Below are 23303 nucleotides of genomic sequence, written 5' to 3' on the forward strand. Positions count from 1 at the left end.
TTTTCACTCATTCAACTAGGATTATTTTTCGGGAATTTTATAGTAAGTATGGCTCATAAAAGTTGATTTCAAAAAAGTAATTTTAGAAAGTTACATCCATAAGGATTTCATAACTGCAAGCTTTGGAAAAGCAAGGAATTACTGACAACAGAGATCTAGAATTATGCCTTTAACTACGAATGCACAGGCTTCAGAAACTGTTGAGAGTTTTGCAGCATAAAGAGCAAATAAGTACTCATGCTCTTTACAATTTAACTTTGCCAATTGTGAATAATTTCAAGAAAATTAAGTTGAATAAACTTTTCTATAAAGCAAAAGGTTAGCAGCATGTCTGCTGTCTTGTGCAAACAAATGATTTCCACTTAAACCATCAGTTTACAACAGCATGAACACAGTTAAAAGCACAACTTTCTATGTAGCACAGTTTACAAATTAATATTTCAGGTATATCTCTGAAGTGGCACTAAATTAATCTGTGAAAGTATTTTTTTCTCTAAGAAGCACCATAGTTAAATCATGTATATAATTCAGCATTCACCCGTTACATGCAGCTGTGTCTTTGTTGTTACTGCTTCCCAAATCTGAAACCACTTGATTCTTGTACATGCTGTTAGTTCAATGCAGCAAGAAGGGAAGGCTCTTCTTCACCAAAAAATTGAAAGTATCCAGATACTCCCAATGGTAAAGTTCCTGTCTGCATTCCCTCTATTATTAATGAGAATACAGAGGAAGACCCAAACTTAAATCCATTTCAAAGAAATATATATTCAGTATGTGCATGCTCTAACTATTATTGCGTTGAAGTATTATAGCTTGTTAGGAATACAGTATTGTAAAATGAATACCATGGGAAGATTGACTATAGGAAGTTCTCTTGAGGAACAGATATGTTTTAAATGGTTCTTTGCACTAAAAAGAGGAAAGAGTGATTTTCTTATACTTGGATTTTCTCCATCGTTGTTTTCTACCTGTAATATAAGATATAAATATACCAAGTGCACACAGATTGTAACACAATGTTGATATATTTCTGCGATTTTTACTGAAATTAGCAGGTACAAACAGGACATTTTTCTTTTAGTCCAAGTTTTAAAGTAACAATTTTAAATTATCAATTATAAAGGTGTCTGCTTTCACTCATTTAAGGGATCCAATCTTGATATTACAAATGTACCAAACTAGCCATGTGGCTTTCTCTAATTCATATGAGGACAACATGGAACTTAATGACATTTTGTTGCTATATTGCTGAAACTTTCTAGCACTATGATTGCCATAATCTAAAGAAAATCCATATTTAAAAAACAGATTAGATTAGACCAAACCATCAAAGCCATAGCTAGCATACCTGTCTATTAGGTCTTATATAGGCAATGGGCAAGTTATTCTTTCTGTTTATTCTAATTGGTTAAGTATTTTTAAATCAGGCACATTAGTGTGTGAGCAAGTTCTGTAAAATTAAAGAGGTTAACTCTACTATAAAGAAATTAAACTACCACATACGACTACTAATTAGAAGAGGTGTCTGGGTCGGAAATATGTTGTAGCTGCAACTTGTGAGAACTGTCGGACCTCATTGTGGCAAACTGTAACCACAGCAAGGGTTGGCTGCTCAAGGAACTTCAGCTCAGGGCCGATGAGCTGAATCCAAGCTCCAAACACTGCAGCACATCAGATAGGAAGAGAATTATCTGGACACTGTATTGTAGGAGGCAGTCAACTATCTCTAAATTGGTAATTGGATAGGGACATGAAAGTATGACTACAGAAGAAGCAGGTGGATACAAAGGGTGGTTCCAAAGTTGGTTCTTGTCCAACAGTTATGAGATTCTTGTGCCCTGCATGGACAACTGTGCATACTGCAAGAAGTTGTGCAAACTGTCCACAGCACCCTGGCAAGTGGGGGAGAAAAGAGAAATGTAATAGTTAAAGGCTATAGCATTATTAGAAGAACACTTAACTGGCACAAAGACAAGAGTTCTTGAAGACTGTGCTGCCTACCTGGTGCTAAGGTTAAGAACATCTCTTCTGGCTGGAGAAGGATCCAGCTGCAGTGATTCACACAAACACTAACAAGAGTCTTAAAGCATTACAAAAGCAAAGATGCCCGCAGTCTTAATGTGTATAAGGGTGGATAAATCCCCCTGGCCTTATCAAGTGTACTCTAAAACAATATGAGAAGCCAGGGAAGAAATCACTGGCAGAGATATTGGTATCATCATTAGCTATGCTGAGGTGGCAGAAAACTGACTAATATTGTACCCTAATTTAAGAAGGGCAACAAGGACAAGCCAGGAAGCTACAAGCTAGTAAACCTAACATCAGTAGTGGGAAAGTTACTGGAGGGGATTTTAAAAAGGTTCCTATATTTGGAAAGGCAAGAACTAATTAGGGCCTGTCAGCATGGCTTTGTACATGGAAAACTGTCTCTCACAAATTTGAATGAGCTTTTTGAAGGGATTAAAATGATCTAATAGGGCATATTGGACAACATCTACATGGATTTAACAAATCTTCTGATAAGCTCCTGCATATTAGTGTGGCTTGGAAGGTAAGATCACATGGCATCCAAGGTAAGCTAACCAATTGGAGAGTTGTTTCTCAGAATGGAGGCCCGTGGCTAGTGGATTGGTGTTTCATTGCATGATTTCTATGAGAATGTAGTTGGCATGGTTAGCAGATCTGTGGATGACATCAAAAGTTATCTAGAATACAAATGGCTCTAGATCAGGAGTTCTCAACCTAGGTCCACAGGCCCTTTGATTAATGGTAGGGATACACGGCATAAAAAAGGTTAGGAAGCCATGATCTAGATGAACTAGGTAAGTGGATCAAGGAATGATAGATGGAATTTAACTCGGGAAAGTGTACAGAGCACATCAATTTCATCAACTTCAACTTTACCTCCAACTTCCACCCTGCCCTTAAATTCATTTGGCTTGTTTCTGACACCTTGCTTCCCTTTCTCAATCTCTCTGTCTCCATCTCTGTGGACAAACTGTCTACTGATATCTTTTATAAATCTACCCACTCTCATAGTTATCTTAACTATACCTCTTCCCACCCTATCTCCTGTAAAATTTGCCATTCCCCTTTTTTAGTTCCTTTGTCTCTGTCACATCTGTTCTCAGGGTGAACCTTTTCTTTCCAGGGCATCAGAGATGTAATCCTTCTTCTAAAAATGGTGTTTCCCTTCCACATCTCCTCCATTTCCTGGACATCCGTGCTCACCCCATTTTCCTGCTTAACAGGGATACAGTTCCTCTCGTCCTGACCTACCATCCCAAAAACCTCCTCATCCAGCTCATCATTCTCTGCAACGTCAGCTGTCTTCAATGGGATTCTACCACCAAACACATTTTTACCTCCCTTCCACTCTCTGCTTTCCACAGGGATCACTCACTCCATGATTCCCTTGTCCATTCATCCCTCCCCAGTAATCACCCTCCTGGCACTTATCCCTTACAAGTGGAAGAAGTGCTACAACTGCCCTTTCACATCCTCCCCCATCTCTATTCAGGGCCCCAAACAGTCCTTCCAGGTGAGACAACACTTCACTTGTGCATCTGTAGGGGTCGCTACAGTACCCAGTATTCCTGATGCAGCCTCCAGTATGTTGGTGAGACACATTATAAACTGGGGGACCACTTCATAGAGCACCTCTGCTCCATCCTCAAAAGGCAGGATTTCCTGGTGGTCAACCATTTTCATTCCAAACCTCATTCCCTTTGTGATACGTCAGTCCATGGCCTCCTCTACTGCAAAAATGAGGCCAAGCTTAGATTACAGTAGCACACACCTCACATTCCATCTGGGCAGCCTCCAACCTGATGGCATGAACAGCAATTTCTCTAACTTCCAGTAATTTTTTCCTTCCCCTCTTTTCTTCCACTCCGCAACTCTTGCTCCTCTCTTATCTCCTCATTGTGTATGATCAGCCATGATCACAGTGAATGAAGGTGCTGGCTAGAAGGGCCGAATGGCTTACTCCTGCACCTACTGTTTATTTCTCCTCACCTGCCTATCAACTCCCCCTGCTGCCCTTCCTCCATCCCCTTCTCCCACGGGTCCACTCTTCTTTCCTATCAGATTCCTTCTTCTCTATCCCTTTATATTTTCTACCTAACAGCTCCCAGCTTCTTAATTCATCCCCTTCCTCCCACCCACCTGGCTTCTCCTCCCATTCTGGATTCTTCCCCTTCCTTTCCAATCCTGACAAAGGGTCTCAGCTCAAAACATTGACTGCATATTTTCGTAGATACTGCCTGACCTCAGCATCTGCAGAACCTCACAAGTTTATTATTGGAAAAGAGGAATTTGCATTTCCATGTGATGCAAAATCTACTCTGAGAGTAAATGTATTTAATTATGTTCAAAATTCGAAATCATTGGAGAGAGATGGAACATATTGTTAACATGAGGAATCCTTGCTGTGAACTAAATAACTTGGGTGGTACAAGGTTTTATCCTGTGTAAATTCCTCCTAAGTGAAAGAATGAAATTGGTAAACTTCTCTTTTTTCTAAATGTAAGCTAAATGTGAAAACTTTATTTGTCTTTTCAAATACTATTTTATGTTTTTATGCCAATAGTTCACAAAATTATAGAATGGTTACAATATGGAAGGAGCCCTTTGGCTGGTCAAGTCTATACTGTCTCAGTTTAACAGTAATCCTGCCAATTCTACTTCACAGAAGTGCCAAGTGTTGAATTTTGGCAAGTTAAACCAGGGCAGGACTTCCACAGTAAATGGCAACATTTCAAATTCAGAAAAAGAAGGCAGCAGGAGAGCACCTAAGGATTTCCAGCAGGAAGACATTTTGAGTTCTCGGGAGAAGAGAGGGGCTAGACTGTGCAGGTGCATGATGTCAGTCAGTTGAGTGCGAACAGTTTAAAAAGAAGGCAGCCATATCCAGCGGGCAGCGGAGTGAGAGGCTGCAGGGTGAAAGGGCTTTTGCTCAATGGGCTTTGGCGGTAATGGGAAGCGGTGAGTCAGTTGTTGATTGCAAAAGGAGTTAGTATGTGTGTGAGGCCAGTTTTCTGTGGTCGGTGTCAGATGCGGGAGGTCCTGGAGTCTCCCGGCGTCCCGGATGGCCACAACTGCACCCAGTGCATTGAGATGCAGCTCCTAAGGGACCGTGTAAGGGAACTGGAGCTGCAGCTCGATGACCTTCGTCTGGTCAGGGAGAGTGAGGAGGTGATAGAGAGGAGTTATAGACAGGTGGTCACTCTGGGGCCACGGGGGACAGAGAAATGGGTCACAGTCAGGAGAGGGAAGGGGAAGAGTCAGGTACTAGAGAGTAACCCTGTGGCTATATCCCTTGACAATAAGTACTCCTGTTTGAGTACTGTTAGGGGGGACAGCCTACCTGGGGCAAGCGACAGTGGCTGTGTCTCTGGCACAGAGTCTGGCCCTGTGGCTCAGAAGGGTAGGGAAAGGAAGAGGAAGGCAGTAGTGATAGGGAACTCTATAGCCAGGGGTTCAGACAGGTGATTCTGTGGATGCAGGAAAGAAACTCGGATGGTAGTTTGCCTCCCAGGTGCCAGGTCCAGGATGTTTCTGATCACGTCCAAGATATCCTGTGGTGGGAGGGAGAACAGCCAGAGGTCGTGGTACATATTGGCACCAATGACATAGGTAGAAAAAGGGAAGAGGTCGTGAAAGAAGACTACAGGGATTTAGGAAGGAAGTTGAAAAGCAGGACCTCAAAGGTAGTAATCTCGGGATTACTGCCTGTGCCACGCAACAGTGAGAATAGGAATAGAATGAGGTGGAGGATAAATGTGTGGCTGAGGGATTGGAGCAGGGGTCAGGGATTCAGATTTCTGGATCACTGGGACCTCTTTTGGGGTGGGTGTGACCTGTACAAAAAGGACGGGTTGCACTTGATTCCCAGGGGGGCCAATATCCTGGCAGGCAGGTTTGATAGAGCTGTTGGGGAGGGTTTAAACTAGTTTGGCAGGGGGGTGGGAATCAGAATGTGAGTGCAGGGATTAAGGTAGAAGGAGAAGGGCATGATGCTAAGAGTTCTGAGTTGATGAGGAAGGACAGGCAGGGGACAGAACATAATTGTAGCCAGTTAAAGAGGTTGAAATGTGTCTGTTTCAATGCTAGGAGTATTAGGAACAAGGAGGATGAACTTAAAGCATGGATTAGTTCTTTCTCCTCAGTTACTTTCAGTATTATCTGACTCGTTTAATTACGGCAAATTGCCACCCTCTTTCAGTGAGGCATCTATTATTCTTCTTTTAAAAAAGGGCAAAGACCCAACAGAGTGTTCCTCGTATAGGCCGATCTCTCTGCTCAATGTTGATGTAAAGATCTTAGCTAAAGTTTTGGCTCATAGATTAGAAACCGTCATTCCCTCCATTATCTTTGATGACCAAACAGGCTTTATTAAAAACCGTCTCCCTTTTTTTAACATTCGGCGTTTATTTAATATCTTATACTCACCTCCAAATGGGATCCCTGAATGTGTTATTTCCCTCGATGCGGAGAAAGCATTTGATCATATAGAGTGGAACTACCTTTTTGCAGTTTTAGAAAAATTTGACCTTGGCCAAAGTTTCATCTCTTGGATTCAATTGCTGTACCTGTGTCCTACTGCCTCTGTTTTAACCAATTTTCAGAAATCCCAAGTATTTAATCTCAAACGTGGCACCCGCCAGGGATGCCCCTTAAGTCCCTTTCTCTTTGATTTGGCTATGGAACCTCTGGCGATAGCATTTCGAAACTGTCCTGAATTGACTGGGATTTGGAGAGGGGGTGTTGAGCATAAAGTTTCTCTCTATGCTGATGACTTATTACTCTTTCTCTCAAATCCGTCTACATCCTTACCTCTAATGTTTTCACTTCTTGACCAGTTTAGCCAGATCTCTGGCTATAAGTTTAATTTACATAAGAGTGAACTTCTCCCAATTAATAAAGAAGCACAAGAACTAACATTTTGTGATCTTTAAAGTAGTCCATAATCAATTTACTTATCTTGGAATTACAGTCACAAGGAAGTTTAAAGATCTCTTTCGTGAAAACTTTGCCAATCTTTCATATGCTATAAAACAGAGTCTGGTACAATGGTCACCTCTATCTATGTCTTTGGTAGGTCGTATTAATGTTGTTAAAATGTATGTTCTCCCCAAATTTTTATACCTATTTCAATCTATCCTAATTTTTATTCCTAAATCTTTTTTTGATTCCTTAGACTCTATTATTTTGTCATATCTGTGGCAGAGTAAGCACTCTAGAATTAATAAAATCCATCTCCAAAAATCTAAAAAAGAGGGTGGCATGGCTTTACCTAACTTTCGTTTATATTATTGGGCAGCTAATATAGGTTGTGCTACCTTCTGGTCTTTCTTCCATGGCCAACCCGAGTGCCCTAACTGAGTGGCGATGGAGCTGAGCTCCACTAAAGAATTATCTATCTCTGCACTTCTTGGCTCTGCACTCCCTAGTAGTCTGCCCAGATCAATAGCTAATCCTCTTGTTAGACACACTTTGCGTATATGGGCTCAGATCAGGAAATGCTATGGTTTCCAGGGGTTTTCCGTTTCCAGCCCTGTTGCTCATAATCGCCTTTTTTTACCTACTACATACGATTCAGCATTCCAGGTTTGGTATAGGAAGGGCATTAGACATTTTGAAGATCTTTTCATTGATAATCACTTTGCTTCCTTTCAGCAGCTCTCTGTTAAGTTCAATCTGCCCAATGCTCATTTTTTTCAGCTATCTCCAAATCTGACACTTTATTGCTCCTTTAATTCCTAACTTTCCTGAAATGCCTGCGAAAAATGCTATGGACCTATTTCTTTCCATGAATCCACTAGGTAAAGGCTTAATATCAATCATCTGAGATAAACTAGCAGCCTTACGACGGGCCCCCATGGATAAAATCAAAATGGCCTGGGAGCAGGATTTAAATATCTCCTTATCTGAGGAGAGCTGGGATTCAGTTCTCAAATCAGTTAACTCAACCTCTCTTTGTGCTCGGCACTGCCTCTAACAGTTTAAGATTGTTCATAGAGCCCATATGTCTAAATCTAAACTAGCTCGATTCTACCCTAGCGTTAGTCCGCTCTGTGATAAATGCAAGAGGGGAGTGGCCTCCCTCATCCATATGTACTGGTTCTGTCCTAGCTTGGAATTCTGGAAAGATGTCTTCACTACGTTATCGTGTATTCTGAATCAGCACCTAGAACCAAACCCCTTAATTGCTCTGTTCGGTTTTTGGGGCGAGACAGATTTATGTCTGGGTCCGACCAAATGCCGAATATTATCCTTTGCCTCTCTCCTGGCTAGACGCTTGATCCTCCTCAGATGGAGAGATGTTGCCCCGCCCACTCATGCTCAATGGCTTAATGACATCATGGTCTGTTTGGACCTCGAAAAAATTCATTATTCAGTTCTCAATTCGGATCTAAAGTTCCATAAGGTCTGGGGACCTTTTATCGAGTACTTTCATAACCTTCCTCTTGACTAGGGTTTTTTTTTCTTTTCGGTCCCTTGCTTTCAGCTCCTTTTTTTTCTGGTAGAAGGCATTATTATCCTCTGTTGCTGAGTGTATTCACAGTCTGGGAGTTTGGCTGTACTGACTTATACTCTCTATATTGTGTTGTGGTTGGTCTGGAGTTGCTGTTGTTTTTTCTTGTGCTGTGGGGCTTGGGGAGGACACTAAGCTTACTTGTCTTTAATTTAGGTGCTTTTTTTTTGTTAAATTCTCTTCCTTTGTAGCATATTGTTATTGTATGCTTAATTTTGCACTGTTTTAATGTTCCTCATTGGGATTTGGGGTTTTTAATTTGTAAAATGTTTTGAAAAACTAATAAAAAAAAAAGAGCATGGATTAGTAGAGCATGGAAGTACGATGTTGTGGCCATTACTGAAACTTGGTTGGAGGAAGGGCGGGATTGGATGATCCAGGTCCTGGGGTTCAGGTATTTTAAAAGGAATAGGATGGGAAGTAGAAAAGGGGGGGAGTGGCATTGCTGGTCAGGGATAGTATCACGGCTACAGAAAGGGAGGACGCTGCAGAAGGAGTGTCCACGGAGTCAGTCTGGGTGGAAGTCAGAAATAGGAAGGGATCAATCACTGTGCTGGGAGTAGTCTTTAGGCCCTCAAATAGCCCTCGGGACACCGAGTAGATAAGCAGGCAGATTTTAGAATGGAGCAGGAAATACAGGGTAGTCGTTATGCGTGATTTCAACTTCCCTCATATTGACTAGCACCTCCTGAGTGCAAGGGGGATAGATGGGGCTGAATTTGTCAGGTGTGTTCAAGAAGGATTCCTGACACAGTATGTGGACCGGCTGACGAGAGGAGAGGCTACACTGGATCTAGTTCTGGGTAATGAACCTGGCCAGGTGACAGACCTCTTGGTGGTCCACCTCAACTCCCTTAGCTTCAGCATAGCTATGGAAAGGGATAAAATCAAATGAAGTGGTAAAGTGCTTAACTGGGGAAGGGCTAACTTTGAATGGATGAGGCAGGAACTAGCGAGAGTAAATTGGAAACAGATGTTCAGATGGGAAAGCACAGAAGTAATGTGGGAGAAATTTAGGGACCACTTGAGCTGGGTTCAGGATAGGTTTGTCCCACTGAGGTAAGGAAAAAATGGTAGGAAAAGGGAACCATGGCTGACGAAACATGTGAGGCAACTCGTCAAGAGGAAAAAGGAAGCATATGTTAGATATAAGAAGCAGGAAGTAGGAGGGGCTTATGAGAAATATAGGGTAGCCAGGAAGGAACTAAAGAAAGGACTTTGGAGAGCTCGAAAGGGGCATAAGAAGGCTTTGGCATGTAGGATTAAGGATAACTCCAAGGCGTTCTATGCATATGTGAAGAATAGGAGGATGACGAGAAGGAAGGTGGGACTGCTAAAGGATAGAGGGCAACATGTGCCTGGAGGTGGAGGAGGTTGGGGAGGTCCTAAATGAATACTTTGCTTCAGTGTTCACTAGTGAAAAGGATCTTGATCAGGCTGAGGTCGAGGTAGAGCAGGCCTGTGCGCTGGACAGTGTGGAGATTAAGGAAGAAGGGTTGGATCTTCTTAAAAACATTAAGATTGATAAATCCCCAGGGCCGGATATGATACACCCCAAGTTGTTGTGGGAATTGAGAGAAGAGATTGCAGGAGCATTGGCCATGACCTTTGAGTCCTCTTTGGCTGCAGGGGAAGTGCCGGAGGACTGGAGAATGGCAAATGTAGTTCCCTTGTTTAAAAAAGGTAATAGGGAGAAACCTGGGAACTATAGACCGGTGAGTCTTACGTCAGTGGTATGCAAACTACTGGATTCTTAAGGATAGGATATATGAGCATTTGGAGAAGTACAGTCTATTCATGGATAGTCAATGTGGCTTTGTGAAGGGAAGATTGTGCCTCACGAGTCTGATTGAGTTTTTTGAAGAGGTAACAAAAGAAATTGAGGGTAGGGCAGTGGGTGTGGTCTACATGGACCTTAGCAAAGCATTTGACAAGGTCCATCATGAGAGACTCATCCAGAAAGTCATGAGGCATGGGATAAGTGGAACCTTGGCTGTTTGGATAAAAAATTGGCTTAAAGGAAGAAAGCAGAGGGTAGTTGTGGAAGGAAAGCATTCTTCCTGGAGGTCGGTGACTAATGGAGTGCCGCAGGGATCTGTCCTGGGACTCCTGCTATTTGTGATTTTTTTAAATGACCTGGATGTAAAGGCAAAAGGATGGGTGAGTAAGTTTGCGGATGACATGAAGATTGGAGGAGTTGTGGATGGAGCTGTAGGTGATCGAAGGTTACAAGAGGATATAGACAGGCTGCAGAGTTGGGCAGAAAAATGGCAGATGGAGTTCAATCCGGACAAGTGTGAGGTGATGCATTTTGGAAGGACAAACCAGAAGACTGAGTACAGGATTAATGGTTAATTACTTAAGAGTGTGGATGAACAGAGGGACCTTGGGGTTCAAATCCATACATCCCTCAAGGTTGCTGCACAGGTTGATAGGGTAGTTAAGAAGGCCTATGGGATGCTAGGCTTCATTAACAGGGAGATTGAGTTCCAGAGTAGAGAGGTCATGTTGCAACTCCACAAATCTCCGGTGAGACCGCACTTAGAGTATTGTGTTCAATTCTGGTCACCTCATTATAGGAAGGATGTGGAAGCTATGGAGAAGGTGCAGAGGAGATTTATCAGGATGTTGCCTGGATTGGAGAACAAGTCATATGAAGCAAGATTAGCAGAACTGGGACTTTTCTCTTTGGCGCGTAGAAGAATGAGAGGGGATTTGATAGAGGTCTACAAGATTATGAGAGGCATAGATAGGGTGGATAGTCAGTACCTGTTTCCCAGGGCACCAATAGCAAATGTACCAAAGGGCATATGTACAAAATTAAGGGAGGGAAGTTTAGGGGAGACATCAAGGGTAAGTGTTTTTACACAGAGGGTTGTGAGTGCCTGGAATGTCTTGCTAGGGATGGTGGTGGAGGCTAAAACATTAGGGGTATTTAAAAGCCTCTTGGACAGGCACATGGATGAAAGAAAAATGGAAGGTTATGGAGTAGTGTGTGTTTAGTACTTTTTTTTAAAGGATTATATGGGTCAGCACAACATGGAGGGCTGAAGGGCCTGTACTGTGCTGTAGTGTTCTATGGCAGGGCCCTGGAGAGTACTGTAGAACAAAGTGACCTAAGTATACAACTATATAGTTTTGAGCCAGTACAGACTTGACCTGCTAAAAGGGCTGCTTCTACTTTGTAACCATTCTGTAATTTTGTAAGCTCTTGGCCATATGAAAGCATAAAAGTGCGAAGTATTATTTGAAAAGGTTATCAAAAGTTTACCAATTTCACAAGTCTTTCACTTAGCGAGGAGCTTTCACTGAGGATAAAACCCTGTACCACCCAAGGTAATTAATTCACTTCAAGGATCCATCATGTTAAAAATGTGTTCTATCTCTTGCCAAGGAATTGGAATTTCAAACATAATTGAATACTTCATCTCTCAAAGTAGATTTTGCATCAAAAACAAATTTCTCCTTTCCAGTGATAAACTACATGATTTTTACAGAGTCTGGAAAGAAGCTTCACTTTGTCATTGCTGTTACAATTAACAGGGGAAATTTATTTTCATGCTAATATAATTACTTGGATGAGGAAATTTATTAATTTTAAAAACTTGAAATTTCCCAAATCAGGATGTATCACATTATTGTGACTAGATTTTCTTTTATAAACATGTATTCATTTCCTTACCAAAACACACAGCCCAAGATTGCCATAACCAGATCTAATAGTACTAAAATCAAGTTATATAGTTGATTACATATACTAAAGTAATCAAATACAATTACTTGACTTAAGTTCTCTACTAATATGTTTAAAGAGCTTGAGGGAAATGCACAAAATGAACAGTTTACGGTGTAGATAAAGACCTTGGCATTTACGTTGCCCCTTTGACTGTATAATTTCTTTTCACACTTGTCAAGAGTAATTTGATCCAGAAAGTATTCCACACAAAATAAACATTGCAAATATATTGTAAGATCAAACTTTGACCCTCCAATGGAGCAAATTTGATTGGCTGAATGGCCTAATTCTGCTATGTCTTATGGTCTTACAAATCATTGTAAATGATTTGAAACAAAATTAAACTTACCGTTTGTGATTTCTTCTTTTTCTTTTTTATTGCTCTGAAGAAGCCTTTCCCCTTTTCCTTTGTTTGCTCCAGTGGGTTAATGTTAAGATTTTCTGTACTTCTCCTGAAATGAAAAATAAATTGATTAGGGTTTAAGAACAATCAATGCAATCCATTCTTAAAAACTGTATGTCTGATAAAATTTGATGAATCAACAGTGAAACAATACTTAGATGAGCACTCAAGCTTCCTGTGTTGTATGGTTTTAAGACTCTATGATGCACTCAATTGAATGCTAACTCCAGTTAACTGAGAATATAATCCAGTTGCACCAAATAAATAAAAACTTCAGCCTTGTTCATATGTTGTTAATATACACAAATAACACAAAGAAAAGTACCCAAAATACCCATCCCATTAATGTACAAACATTTCCAACCTGGCAAATGTTCTAAAGGTATTAAACCAAGATTTCCGAAGATGGCGATTGTTTAGTTGTTCCGAACTTTTGCTCCGTCATTCCTCCTATCTTTGCACTATATGCCTCCCTTCTTAAACCTTAGTTAGGTATTTTATTAGTTCTCTTTTACCTGCCTGCGAATACATCTATCTTATAATGGCTACCAAAAGTACTAAAACCGGGAAAAAGGAGACTTCTACGGCTTTGCCGGCTGACATTCTCGCTGTTTTGGAACAACAGCGACAAGATATTTTAATGGATTTTAGAAATGAATTTAGAACTTCGTTCAACCTGCTGGATCTCAAATTGGATCAGATCAATGCTAGAGTGGATGAACATGCTGAACATTTATCTCACATTGACTCAACTTCTGAAGATTTAAAATGCCGTGTTCAATATCTTGAAACTCTCTGCTCCAACCTAGAGGAGAAGAACAGTAAACTTTTTTCCAAAATGTTTGATCTTGAAAACCGGAGCAGACGTTGCAATCTACAAATTCTTGGTTTACCAGAGGCCACCGAAAAGGGCTCTCCCGTTGAATTTTTTGCTGATTTTCTCTGTGAGATTTTTGGGAAAGAATTTCTTCCGACTCCACCTGAGCTTGAAAGGGCTTCCACCTGAGCTTGAAAGGGCTCACAGGATGCATGTCCCTCGTGCAACTCTGGGTTCCCGTCCACGGCCAGTAATTTTGTGCTTTCATCAATACCAGGTGAAAAACTGTTTGATTATGGAGGCACGCCGCAGAGGTACTTTTGCTTTTCAAAATACGGTCATTTGTTTTGTGGAGGATTATGCCCCCCAGGTTCTGAAGATGCGTGCTGAGTTTAAAGGTGTGATGAAAGTGCTTTTTGATCGCGGATTCAGACCCTCTCTCCGAAATCCAGCCGATCTTCGAATTACGCTTACTAATGGAGATTATAAGTGGTTTAAATCAGTGAAGGAGGCTGAGACATTTGTTGGAAGTCTTCCGGCCACCCTGACTTCTTCGGAACCGGCCTGACCTTCTAAAATGGTTGATAAGTACTTCTCGAAGTAAAACTATTTTTTCCGAACTCAGACTTTACTTGAATAATTCAGACATTATCTATTGAAACTGTAAGGGCTGTAGTCAATCTCTCCCTGGACTTGGTGCGTTTTTTCTAAATAGATAATCTAAGTTTAGTGTTTCCCTGCGGACTTTTAGATTGTACTTGTGTAATCTATTTTATTTTTGTATAACTTTATCTATAGAGAACTACAATTGACTTTAACTTGTTTTGGAGGTTTGGAGTTTTTATTGAAGGGCTCCCTGTTGGTTGATTCATAGTTTAAGTTTTGCTTTTTTTTCTGTAAATGGTTGATAAGTACTCTCTTTGAATTTATAATTTCCCCCTTTTCTCCCTCCCTTTTTTTTTCTTTTCTTTTAATCTTTTATAATTTTTCGCGGGTAGGTTAGTTTTAGTTTTCTACTGATTTTCTTTGTATTATGTTTGATACTTCTGTTGAAGTTGTTCTTATTTGTAATTCTGTTTTCTAGTGCATAAATTAGTTATTATTTGCTATAGTATTTATACAGAACTTTTGTTAACGACACAGAACTGGAAGTCATACTTGGGTTAATTTTTTTGGTAGAGCTAGCTGCTTTTTTAGGTAGCCGTCTAGTTTTGGGTTGCGAGGGTGGGGTGGATTCTCACAGTTCCAACACCACTCACTGTTTCTTTTGTTTTCCTTTGTTATTCAGGACATGTCTCTGTTTTGATTCTATGGATCTATGTTTACATCTTTGCTCCCAGACTGTTATTGTACTGCTTGATTTTTTATATGCCTGCTGCCTTCTATGCACTAACAATTGATAATGGTTAATACACTTAAACTTGTGAGCTGGAATGTAAAGAGATTGAATCATCCTGTTAAAAGAAGGAAGGTCTTTTCACATATTAAACAACTCAAAGCTGACATTGCTTTCCTTCAAGAAACTCATATTCGTAGTTTTGATAATTCTTGGCTTTTGTCAAAGTGGGCGGGTCAGCATTTTCATTCATCCTTTGCCACCAAAGCTAGGCGGGGGTCTCCATCCTTATTAACTCAAATATTCCTTTTGAACTCTATAATAAGATATCTGATACAAATGGTCGTTTTATTATTGTTTCTGGTAAATTATATAATACTAAAGTTGCACTAGCAAACCTATATGCTCTCAATTTTGATGATGTTAATTTTTTTGAACGTTTTCTCTCCTCACTAACAGATTTAAACTCATACTCTCTTATACTGGGTGGCGATTTTAATTGTTGGTTAGATCCTAATTTGGATCGATCGTCCTCTGTTACTAGACTACCTACTAAATCTGCCTTAGCTATTCAATCTTTTCTCTCTAATTATGGTATCTCTGATATATGGCATTTCCTTCATCCTACTGAGAGAGATTATTCCTTTTTTTCACATGTTCACCATACCTTTACTAGAATTGACTACTTTTTACTCGATAATCAACTTATTCCATTTGTCTATTCTTGTGATTATCAGAGTATACTGATTTCTGACCATGCCCCAATTACTTTGTCTTTAAATTTTCCTGGTCTCCCTCAGAGGAATAAACACTGGTGTTTTGACTCGACTTTATCATCGGATGATGATTTTCTAAAATTTATTAAGGATCAGATAACCTTTTATTTTTAACCCCAATACATCATCTGAAATGTCATCCCAGATTGTCTGGGATGCCATGAAAGCATATTTGAGGGGTCAAATAATCTCCTATACAGCAAATCTTAATAGAAAGTCCTGTGCAGATCGATTAGACCTCATTAATCAGATTAAAGAATTGGATCAACTGTATGCTCAAACTAAGAATCCTGAATTATACAAGAAGTGTGTAGGACTTCAAACTAAATTTAATCTTTTGTCTACTCAACCTGTCGAACGCGAACTTCTTGAAAGTAAGAGTCGCTTTTATATTCATGGTGACAAATCTGGTAAATTTCTAGCCAATCAGCTGAGGCGTTCCAAAGCCAAATAACATATTACAAAGATCCGGAAGGAGAATGGAGACTTTACATCGGATCGCTTAGAAATCAATGACGCATTTAAAATTTTTTATTCTTGACTTTATTCCTCTGAATCTCTGAATGAGAATATCTCTGTTGATCATTTTTTAAATAATCTGAATATTCCTTCGCTTTCATCTGATTTTAAAGCCAAACTTAATGCGCCTATATCATCAGAAAAAATATCTTTTGCAATTTCTGCATTGTCTTCAGGGAAATCTCCTGGACCTGATGGGTTCCCCGTAGAATTTTATAAATCATTCTCTTCACTTCTTTCTCCTCAGTTATTCTCAGTATTATCTGATTCGTTAAATTACGGTAAATTGCTACCCTCTTTCAATGAGGCATCTATTATTCTTTTATTAAAAAAGGGTAAAGACCCAACAGAGTGTTCCTCGTATAGGCCGATTTCTTTGCTTAATGTTGATGTTAAAATCTTGGCCAAAGTTTTGGCTTATAGATTAGAAACTGTTATTCCCTCTATTATTTCTGAGGATCAGACTGGTTTTATTAAAAACCATCTTCCTGTTTTTTAACATTCGGCGTTTATTTAACACTTTATATTCACCTCCAACTGGGATTCCTGAATGTGTTATTTCCCTCGATGCAGAGAAAGCATTTGATCATATAGAGTGGAACTACCTTTTTGCAGTTCTAGAAAAATTTGACCTCGGTCAAAGTTTTATCTCTTGGATCAAATTGCTGTATCTGTGTCCTACTGCCTCTGTTTTGACTAATTTTCAGAAATCCCAGTTATTTAACCTCAAACGTGGTACCCGTCAGGGATGCCCTTTAAGTCCCTTTCTCTTTGATTTGGCTATAGAACCTTTGCCGATAGCATTTTGAAATTGTCCTGAATTGACCGGGATTTGGAGAGGGGGTGTTGAGCATAAAGTTTCTCTTTATGCTGATGACTTATTACTTTTTCTTTCAAATCTATCTACATCCTTACCCCCAATGTTTTCACTTCTTGATCAGTTTAGCCAGATCTCTGGCTATAAACTTAATTTACATAAGAGTGAGCTTTTCCCAATTAATAAAGAAGCACAAGAATTGACATTCCGTGATCTCCCTTTTAAAGTAGTTCATAATCAATTTACTTATCTTGGGATTACAGTCACAAGGAAGTTTAAAGATTTCTTTTGTGAAAATTTTTCCAATCTTTCATATACTATAAAACAGAGTCTGTTACAATGGTCACCTCTATCTATGTCTTTGGTAGGTCTTATTAATGTTGTTAAAATGTATGTTCTCCCTAAATTTTTATATTTATTTCAATCAATCCCAATTTTTATTCCTAAATCTTTTTTTGATTCCTTAGACTCTATTATTTTGTCATAGCTGTGGAAGAATAAGTGCTCTAGAATTAATAAAGTTTATCTCCAAAAATCTAAAAAAGAGGGTGGCATGGCTTTACCTAACTTTCATTTATATTATTGGACAGCCAATATACGTTGTGCTACCTTTTGGTCTTTTTTCCATGGCCAACCCGAGTGCCCTAATTGGGTGGCAATGGAGTTGAGTTCCACTAAAGATTTATCTATTTCTGCACTTCTTGGCTCTGTACTCCCTAGTAGTTTGTCCAGATTAATCGTTAATCCTCTTGTTAGACACACTTTGCGTATATGGGCTCAGTTTAGGAAATTTTATGGTTTCCATGTTTTTCCTTTTCTAGCCTTATCTTACATAATCACCTTTTTTTTACCTACTACGTATGATTCAGCATTCCATGATTGGTATAGGAAGGGCATTAGAAATTTTGAAGATCTTTTTATTGATAATTGCTTCGCATCTTTTCAACAGCTCTCTGCTAAGTTCAATCTGCCCAATGCTCATTTTTTTAGATATCTCCAAATTAGACACTTTATTAATCCTTTAATTCCTAACTTCCCTGAAATGCCTGAGAAAAATGTTATGGATTTATTTCTTCCTATTAATCCACTAGGTAAAGGTTTAATATCATTTATCCGTGATAAGTTAGCAGCCTTACCACGTGCCCCTGTGGATAAAATTAAAATGGCTTGGGAGCATGACTTAAATACCTCCTTATCTGATGAGACTTGGGACTCGATTCTCAAATCAGTTAATTCAACCTCTCTTTGTGCTTGCCATTGCCTTTTACAGTTTAAGATTGTTCATAGAGCCCATATGTCTAAATCTAAACTATCTCGATTTTACCCTAGTATTAGTCCTCTTTGTGATAAATGCAAAAGGGTCGAAGCCTCTCTCATTCATATGTACTGGTTTTGTCCTAGCTTGGAGAAATTTTGGAAAGATGTCTTCATAACGTTATCGTATAATCTGAATCGCCACCAAGAACCTAACCCTTTAATTGCTTTGTTCGGTTTTTTGGGTGAGACAGATTTATGTCTGAGTTCGACAAAGTGTCGAATATTAACTTTTGCTTCTCTCCTGGCTAGATGTTTAATCCTCCTTAGATGGGAGAGATGTTGCCCCGCCCACGCATGCTCAATGGCTTAACGATATTATGTCCTGCTTCGACCTTGAAAAAATTCATTATTCAGTTCTTAATTCGGATATAAAGTTCCATAAGGTCTGGGGAGCTTTTATTGAGTACTTTCATAACCTTCCTCTTAACTAAGGTTTTTTTCTCTCGGTCCCTTGCTTTCAGCTCCTTTTTTTTGGTAGTAGGCATTAATATCTTCTGTTGCTAAGTGTATTTACAGTTTTGGGGATTTGATTGTCCTGATTTATATTTTCTATATTGTGTTGTGGTTGGTCTGGAGTTCTTTTTTTGTTGCGGGGCTTGGGGGGGGATACTAATTTTACATGTCTTCAATTTGGGTGCTTTCTCAATTATCTTTTTTTGTATTATATTATTATTGTATGTTTATTTTTGCACTGTATTAATGTTCTTCATTTTGATCTGGGTTTTTTTTATCTGTAGCGATGTAGAAAATATAAAAAAACTAATAAAAAACAAAAAAAAAAACAAGATTTCTAAGGGTATCATAGCAGTTTAGTTGTAATTGGCTTTAAAGAAATGAGAAAGGGAATCAAAAACTAGAGGTCATAGTATTAAAGGAAAAACATTAGAAAAGACCTGAGGAGTAACTTTTTCAAGCAGAAGTTAAGTGCACCGAGCTGCCACAGGAAGTGCTTGAGGCAGGTAGAATAACAACATTTTAAAGACACTTGGAGATGTACATGGACAGAATAGGAAAGAGTTAGAGGGATATGAGCCATTTAGATGGGCATCTTGGTTGGCATGGATACGTTGGGCTAAAGGCTGCTATCTATGCCTTATCATTCAATGACTTAGAGCCTGATTTCAGAAGAAATACTTCTGGGTGCTCACCATTCAATATGCCAGTACTGCAGCTAGCATTCTGCTCAATCACATCCTCACCTCCACCTTCAAAAGCCACTTCCTGAATAAAACAATTACTACTTTCTTCTTGGTAAGTACCTTATCTCTGCTCTGTTACATCTAAAGGATACAAATTGGAAAAAGACAGGAAAGGCAACCTGTTCAGACATTCATCACCTGATCTAACTGGACCACAAGTATAATAAAGCCATATTTTTCTCATCCAAAACTGATCACTTGTCCATGATACAAGATTCTTGAACTGAAGAATATCCTCTTTACTTCTCTGTTGCAAATTCTGTAACTTATTTCTATTCATTATTATAAAGTAAATTTCTTGTCAAAACACACCTATGTCACTATTTACCACCCTGAGCTTCATATTCTTGTGGGTGTTCACAGAAGATACAAATAGAATGGAATCAATGAAAAACTACATACAAAGACGGATAAACACCAATGTGTAACATAAACTGTGCAAATACGAATACAAAAAACGATGATAATAATAATTAAGTAACAAATTATATTGAGAACATGAGTTCAGTGTTATGGAATCAGTTCAGTATTGAGGTGAGTGAAGTTATCCACACTTGTTCAGGAGCCTGATGGTTCAATGGTAATAATTATTCCTGAACCCTTTGTGTGGGACCTAGGCTCCTTTACCTCCTGCCCGACAGCAGTAGCGAAGAGAGAGTGTGGCTTGAATGGTGAGGAGAGGGGGCCTTGATGACACATCCTGTTTTCCTGTGGCAGTGCTCTGTGTAGGTGTGCTCATTAGTGGGGAAAGCTTTTCTAATGCTCGACTGGGATGTATCCATTACTTTTTGTAGGTTTTTCCTTTCATGGGCATTTGTGTTTCCATAGCAGGCCATGAAGCAACCAGTCAGGAAACTCTCCACTGTTTATTGATAAAACTTCGTCAGAAGTTTTAGATGACATGGTGAATCTGCACAAACTATTAAGACAGCAGAGGTACAACTGTGCCTTCTTTGTAGCTGCAGTTTATGTGCTGGTCCCAGGTCAGATCCTCTAAAATATCTCTAAGGAATTTAAAATTACTGACCCTCTCCATCTCCAATCACCTAATGAGAAGTGGATCATGACCTCTGAAATCCGCCTCCTACAGTCAATAATTAGCTCTTTGGTTTTGCAGATGTTGATTGAGAGGTGGTTGTTGTGGCAGCCTTCAATCAGATTTTTCAATCTCTCTCCTATATGCCGATTCATCACCACTTCTGACTCGTGCAACAACTATCTCGGGTACCTTCAACTCCAAGGTGCTCATGGATGAGGCTGAAACCAAACAGTTGTCTTTCTTGTATCTCCATCACCCTCTTCTCAATCTTTCACTGTCTTCCAGGTCAAGATGCAAGCTTAGGTTTAGGGAACATGGGTTTTAACATACCCACATTCACCAAACCTGAGCTTGCATCTTACTCTAATTTCTTCTTCAGCTCCTCTTTGAACTTGTACTGTTTTAAAGTCCTCATCCCTGTTTTTCCAGTTCTCTTCTTGGCCTTCTTACCCTATCTGTGAATCTCCCCTAGTTTAATAACATTTCGGAACATCTGAAGTTCTCCAACTTCATCAATTTTGCTTGTTCCACCATTGCAAGCAGTGTCACCAGCACCAAAGACTTCAAACTTTGGAATTCCTCTCTGCCTCTACCTATGATACAACTCTCCATGAAACCCACATTTCCAATCATGTTTTCAGGCAAATAATCTGTTATTTCCTTACTTTCAAACCTTAAGATAATATCCCTTGAAGTGCCTTAGAATGCCTTTAATATATTAATGACACCATTTAAGTACATTTGACATCCTTGGTTAGACAATACTTGTGACAATACTGAGAGCAGTTCTGGGCACCAAATCTTGAGTTGGATACATCGGATTCAGAGGGACAGAATGGTATACTTACCATTACTATAGTGGCTAAATTGCAGGAAGAATTACAATTAAGATCGTATTCCCTTGGAATTTAATCTTGACTGATATGTTTTAAGTTTTAACACATAAGGAGAAATTGCTGGTGTAGAAAGAAAGATGGCGTGGTCCATTGGATGGTCAGACTTGAGCTCAGGGTCGGACTTTGAAAGCCAAGTTTTTGTTTTAGGAGCAAAAGTGCCAAGACAGAGTGATAAAAGGGAAACTGTTCCATCAGTGAAAGGGTCAACAGCTAAAGGATTCAGAGTGATTAACAACAGAACTAATGGTGTGCCAAGGAAAATTCTTTATCATGCAATTAGTGGTCATGATCTGGAATTCACTACCCAAATGTTCTGTCACTTTCAAAAGGGAACTGGACTAAAATCAGAGGAGATACGGAGCAGCCTCCTCCCAAAGAATTCACAAATTCAGGAAGCAAGGCTTTAGAATGCTTTTGCTACCTCAAAGTTTTCTTTCAATATTAAAGAACCAGGGAAAAAAGAGAAAAGATAGCTGTTTTCTTACCAAAGGTCCACAGTAGTGTGTCTTTTGGAATGCTTTGACTGAATGTTACCGGGCATTGGCACATTTATTGGTCCTCTCTCACTGAAGGTTCCCTCCAAAGAAGAATAATCTAAACAAACAATAAGTGTTAAGCTTTGCTTCATCATATTGCTATCAGCTTCTACAGATCACCAAGTTCTAAACTTACCTTCATAGTAACTTCGTACTCGTCTGTCCCTGGGCACTGTGTCCGAAAATACATACTTATTTTCTTTTGTGGATATACCATCTTCTAAGTGTATGTCATGATATCCTCCAGGCTAAAATGTAAACATAGAATTTGTTTATGATGCCAAATGTAAACCCAAGTAAATACAGCTTTTGGTAACACAAATTTAGGAAAAAAAACATACATACAAAGCTATTTTAATATTACTATTTCAGCAATTTAAGTATCACCTTATTCAAACATTATTCTACAATTCCCAGCAGTGAGTCACAACTGGTGTGTGTGTATCTTTTACATTACTAAATTCTTCCTGATGTGGAGCATATTTGTAATAAATCAAATGGATACATAATTATCATGTGGAAAGCAAGACAATACAGGCTTAAATTGCCACTAGGTTTGTTAGATTCCAAATAACAATGCATCATTATTATGTAGGTAACGTTCACATAACATTCGCATTTTCCATTCACTTGACTGTAGTTCTTGAACTAGGTTCTCTGGAAAGCCACCAAACAAAAAAACATAATACTCCTGAAAGTAAAAAAAATACATATTCTAGAAAACTGAAATTAAAAGAAAATGTTGGAAATATCAGAGCAAGGGTCCAAAACTTGGGATGTTGGCTGTATCTGTATTCAAAGGTGGTGCTAAACTTGACTTGGTATTTCAGGCATTTACTGTTGATGTTTAAGATTATTGGAATTTTCCATAATACCTATTGCTCAATGAAAAAGTTTGCTTATGAAACTCTATTTTATTTGAGGATGTGATCAATTGTAATGAAAGAACTCAATATTAATTTTTTTTTAAACTCTGTGCATAATGTTACCGTGAGGCTATACCAGCTTAGGGCTCCGTCTCAGTGCAGATACATCCTGGGACAATCATAATATCCTCTCATACTCTTTATCCCAGATAAAAGGATATCACTTTGCTTAGTCTAAACTTATTCAAAAACACTCAGTCCTATAACATTATATTGTTTCATATCTCATTAACATCAAGTGTTAGAGACCTCTAATCACAATTTCAAGACATCTCAACTCTGGTCAATCATTTGTAACATAAAATTCCCATTCCCCTTAGCAGATTCAGGAATAACTCAAAAAACAACACAAAAATTCTAACTTGAGTGCTAAAAACCTAGCTCACACAAGGTTTTCCTCAATCACTCCCGCTGCTACCTATGGGTCCTGACGAAGGGTCTCAGCCC

At 39.2% G+C, this 23303-nt stretch overlaps 1 protein-coding gene across 4 annotated transcripts in view; it reads right to left on the bottom strand.

Moving 5' to 3' along the window:
• Positions 1–23303, bottom strand: part of cdkl5 (cyclin dependent kinase like 5) — a 202894-nt gene that overhangs the window by 8008 nt on the left and 171583 nt on the right. For 3 of the 4 annotated variants that reach the window (XM_059967969.1, XM_059967971.1, XM_059967972.1), the window contains 4 exons: positions 22067–22178; positions 21880–21988; positions 12625–12727; positions 846–968 (listed from right to left, as the gene is read on the bottom strand). In XM_059967969.1, the coding sequence (XP_059823952.1) occupies positions 846–968; positions 12625–12727; positions 21880–21988; positions 22067–22178 (447 nt within the window). The remainder of the gene's footprint in view (positions 1–845; positions 969–12624; positions 12728–21879; positions 21989–22066; positions 22179–23303) is intronic. The other variant, XM_059967970.1, reaches the window with a different exon arrangement.

Source organism: Hypanus sabinus, chromosome 4 (assembly GCF_030144855.1).
Source record: "Hypanus sabinus isolate sHypSab1 chromosome 4, sHypSab1.hap1, whole genome shotgun sequence".
In the NCBI taxonomy this organism is placed as follows: domain Eukaryota; kingdom Metazoa; phylum Chordata; class Chondrichthyes; order Myliobatiformes; family Dasyatidae; genus Hypanus; species Hypanus sabinus.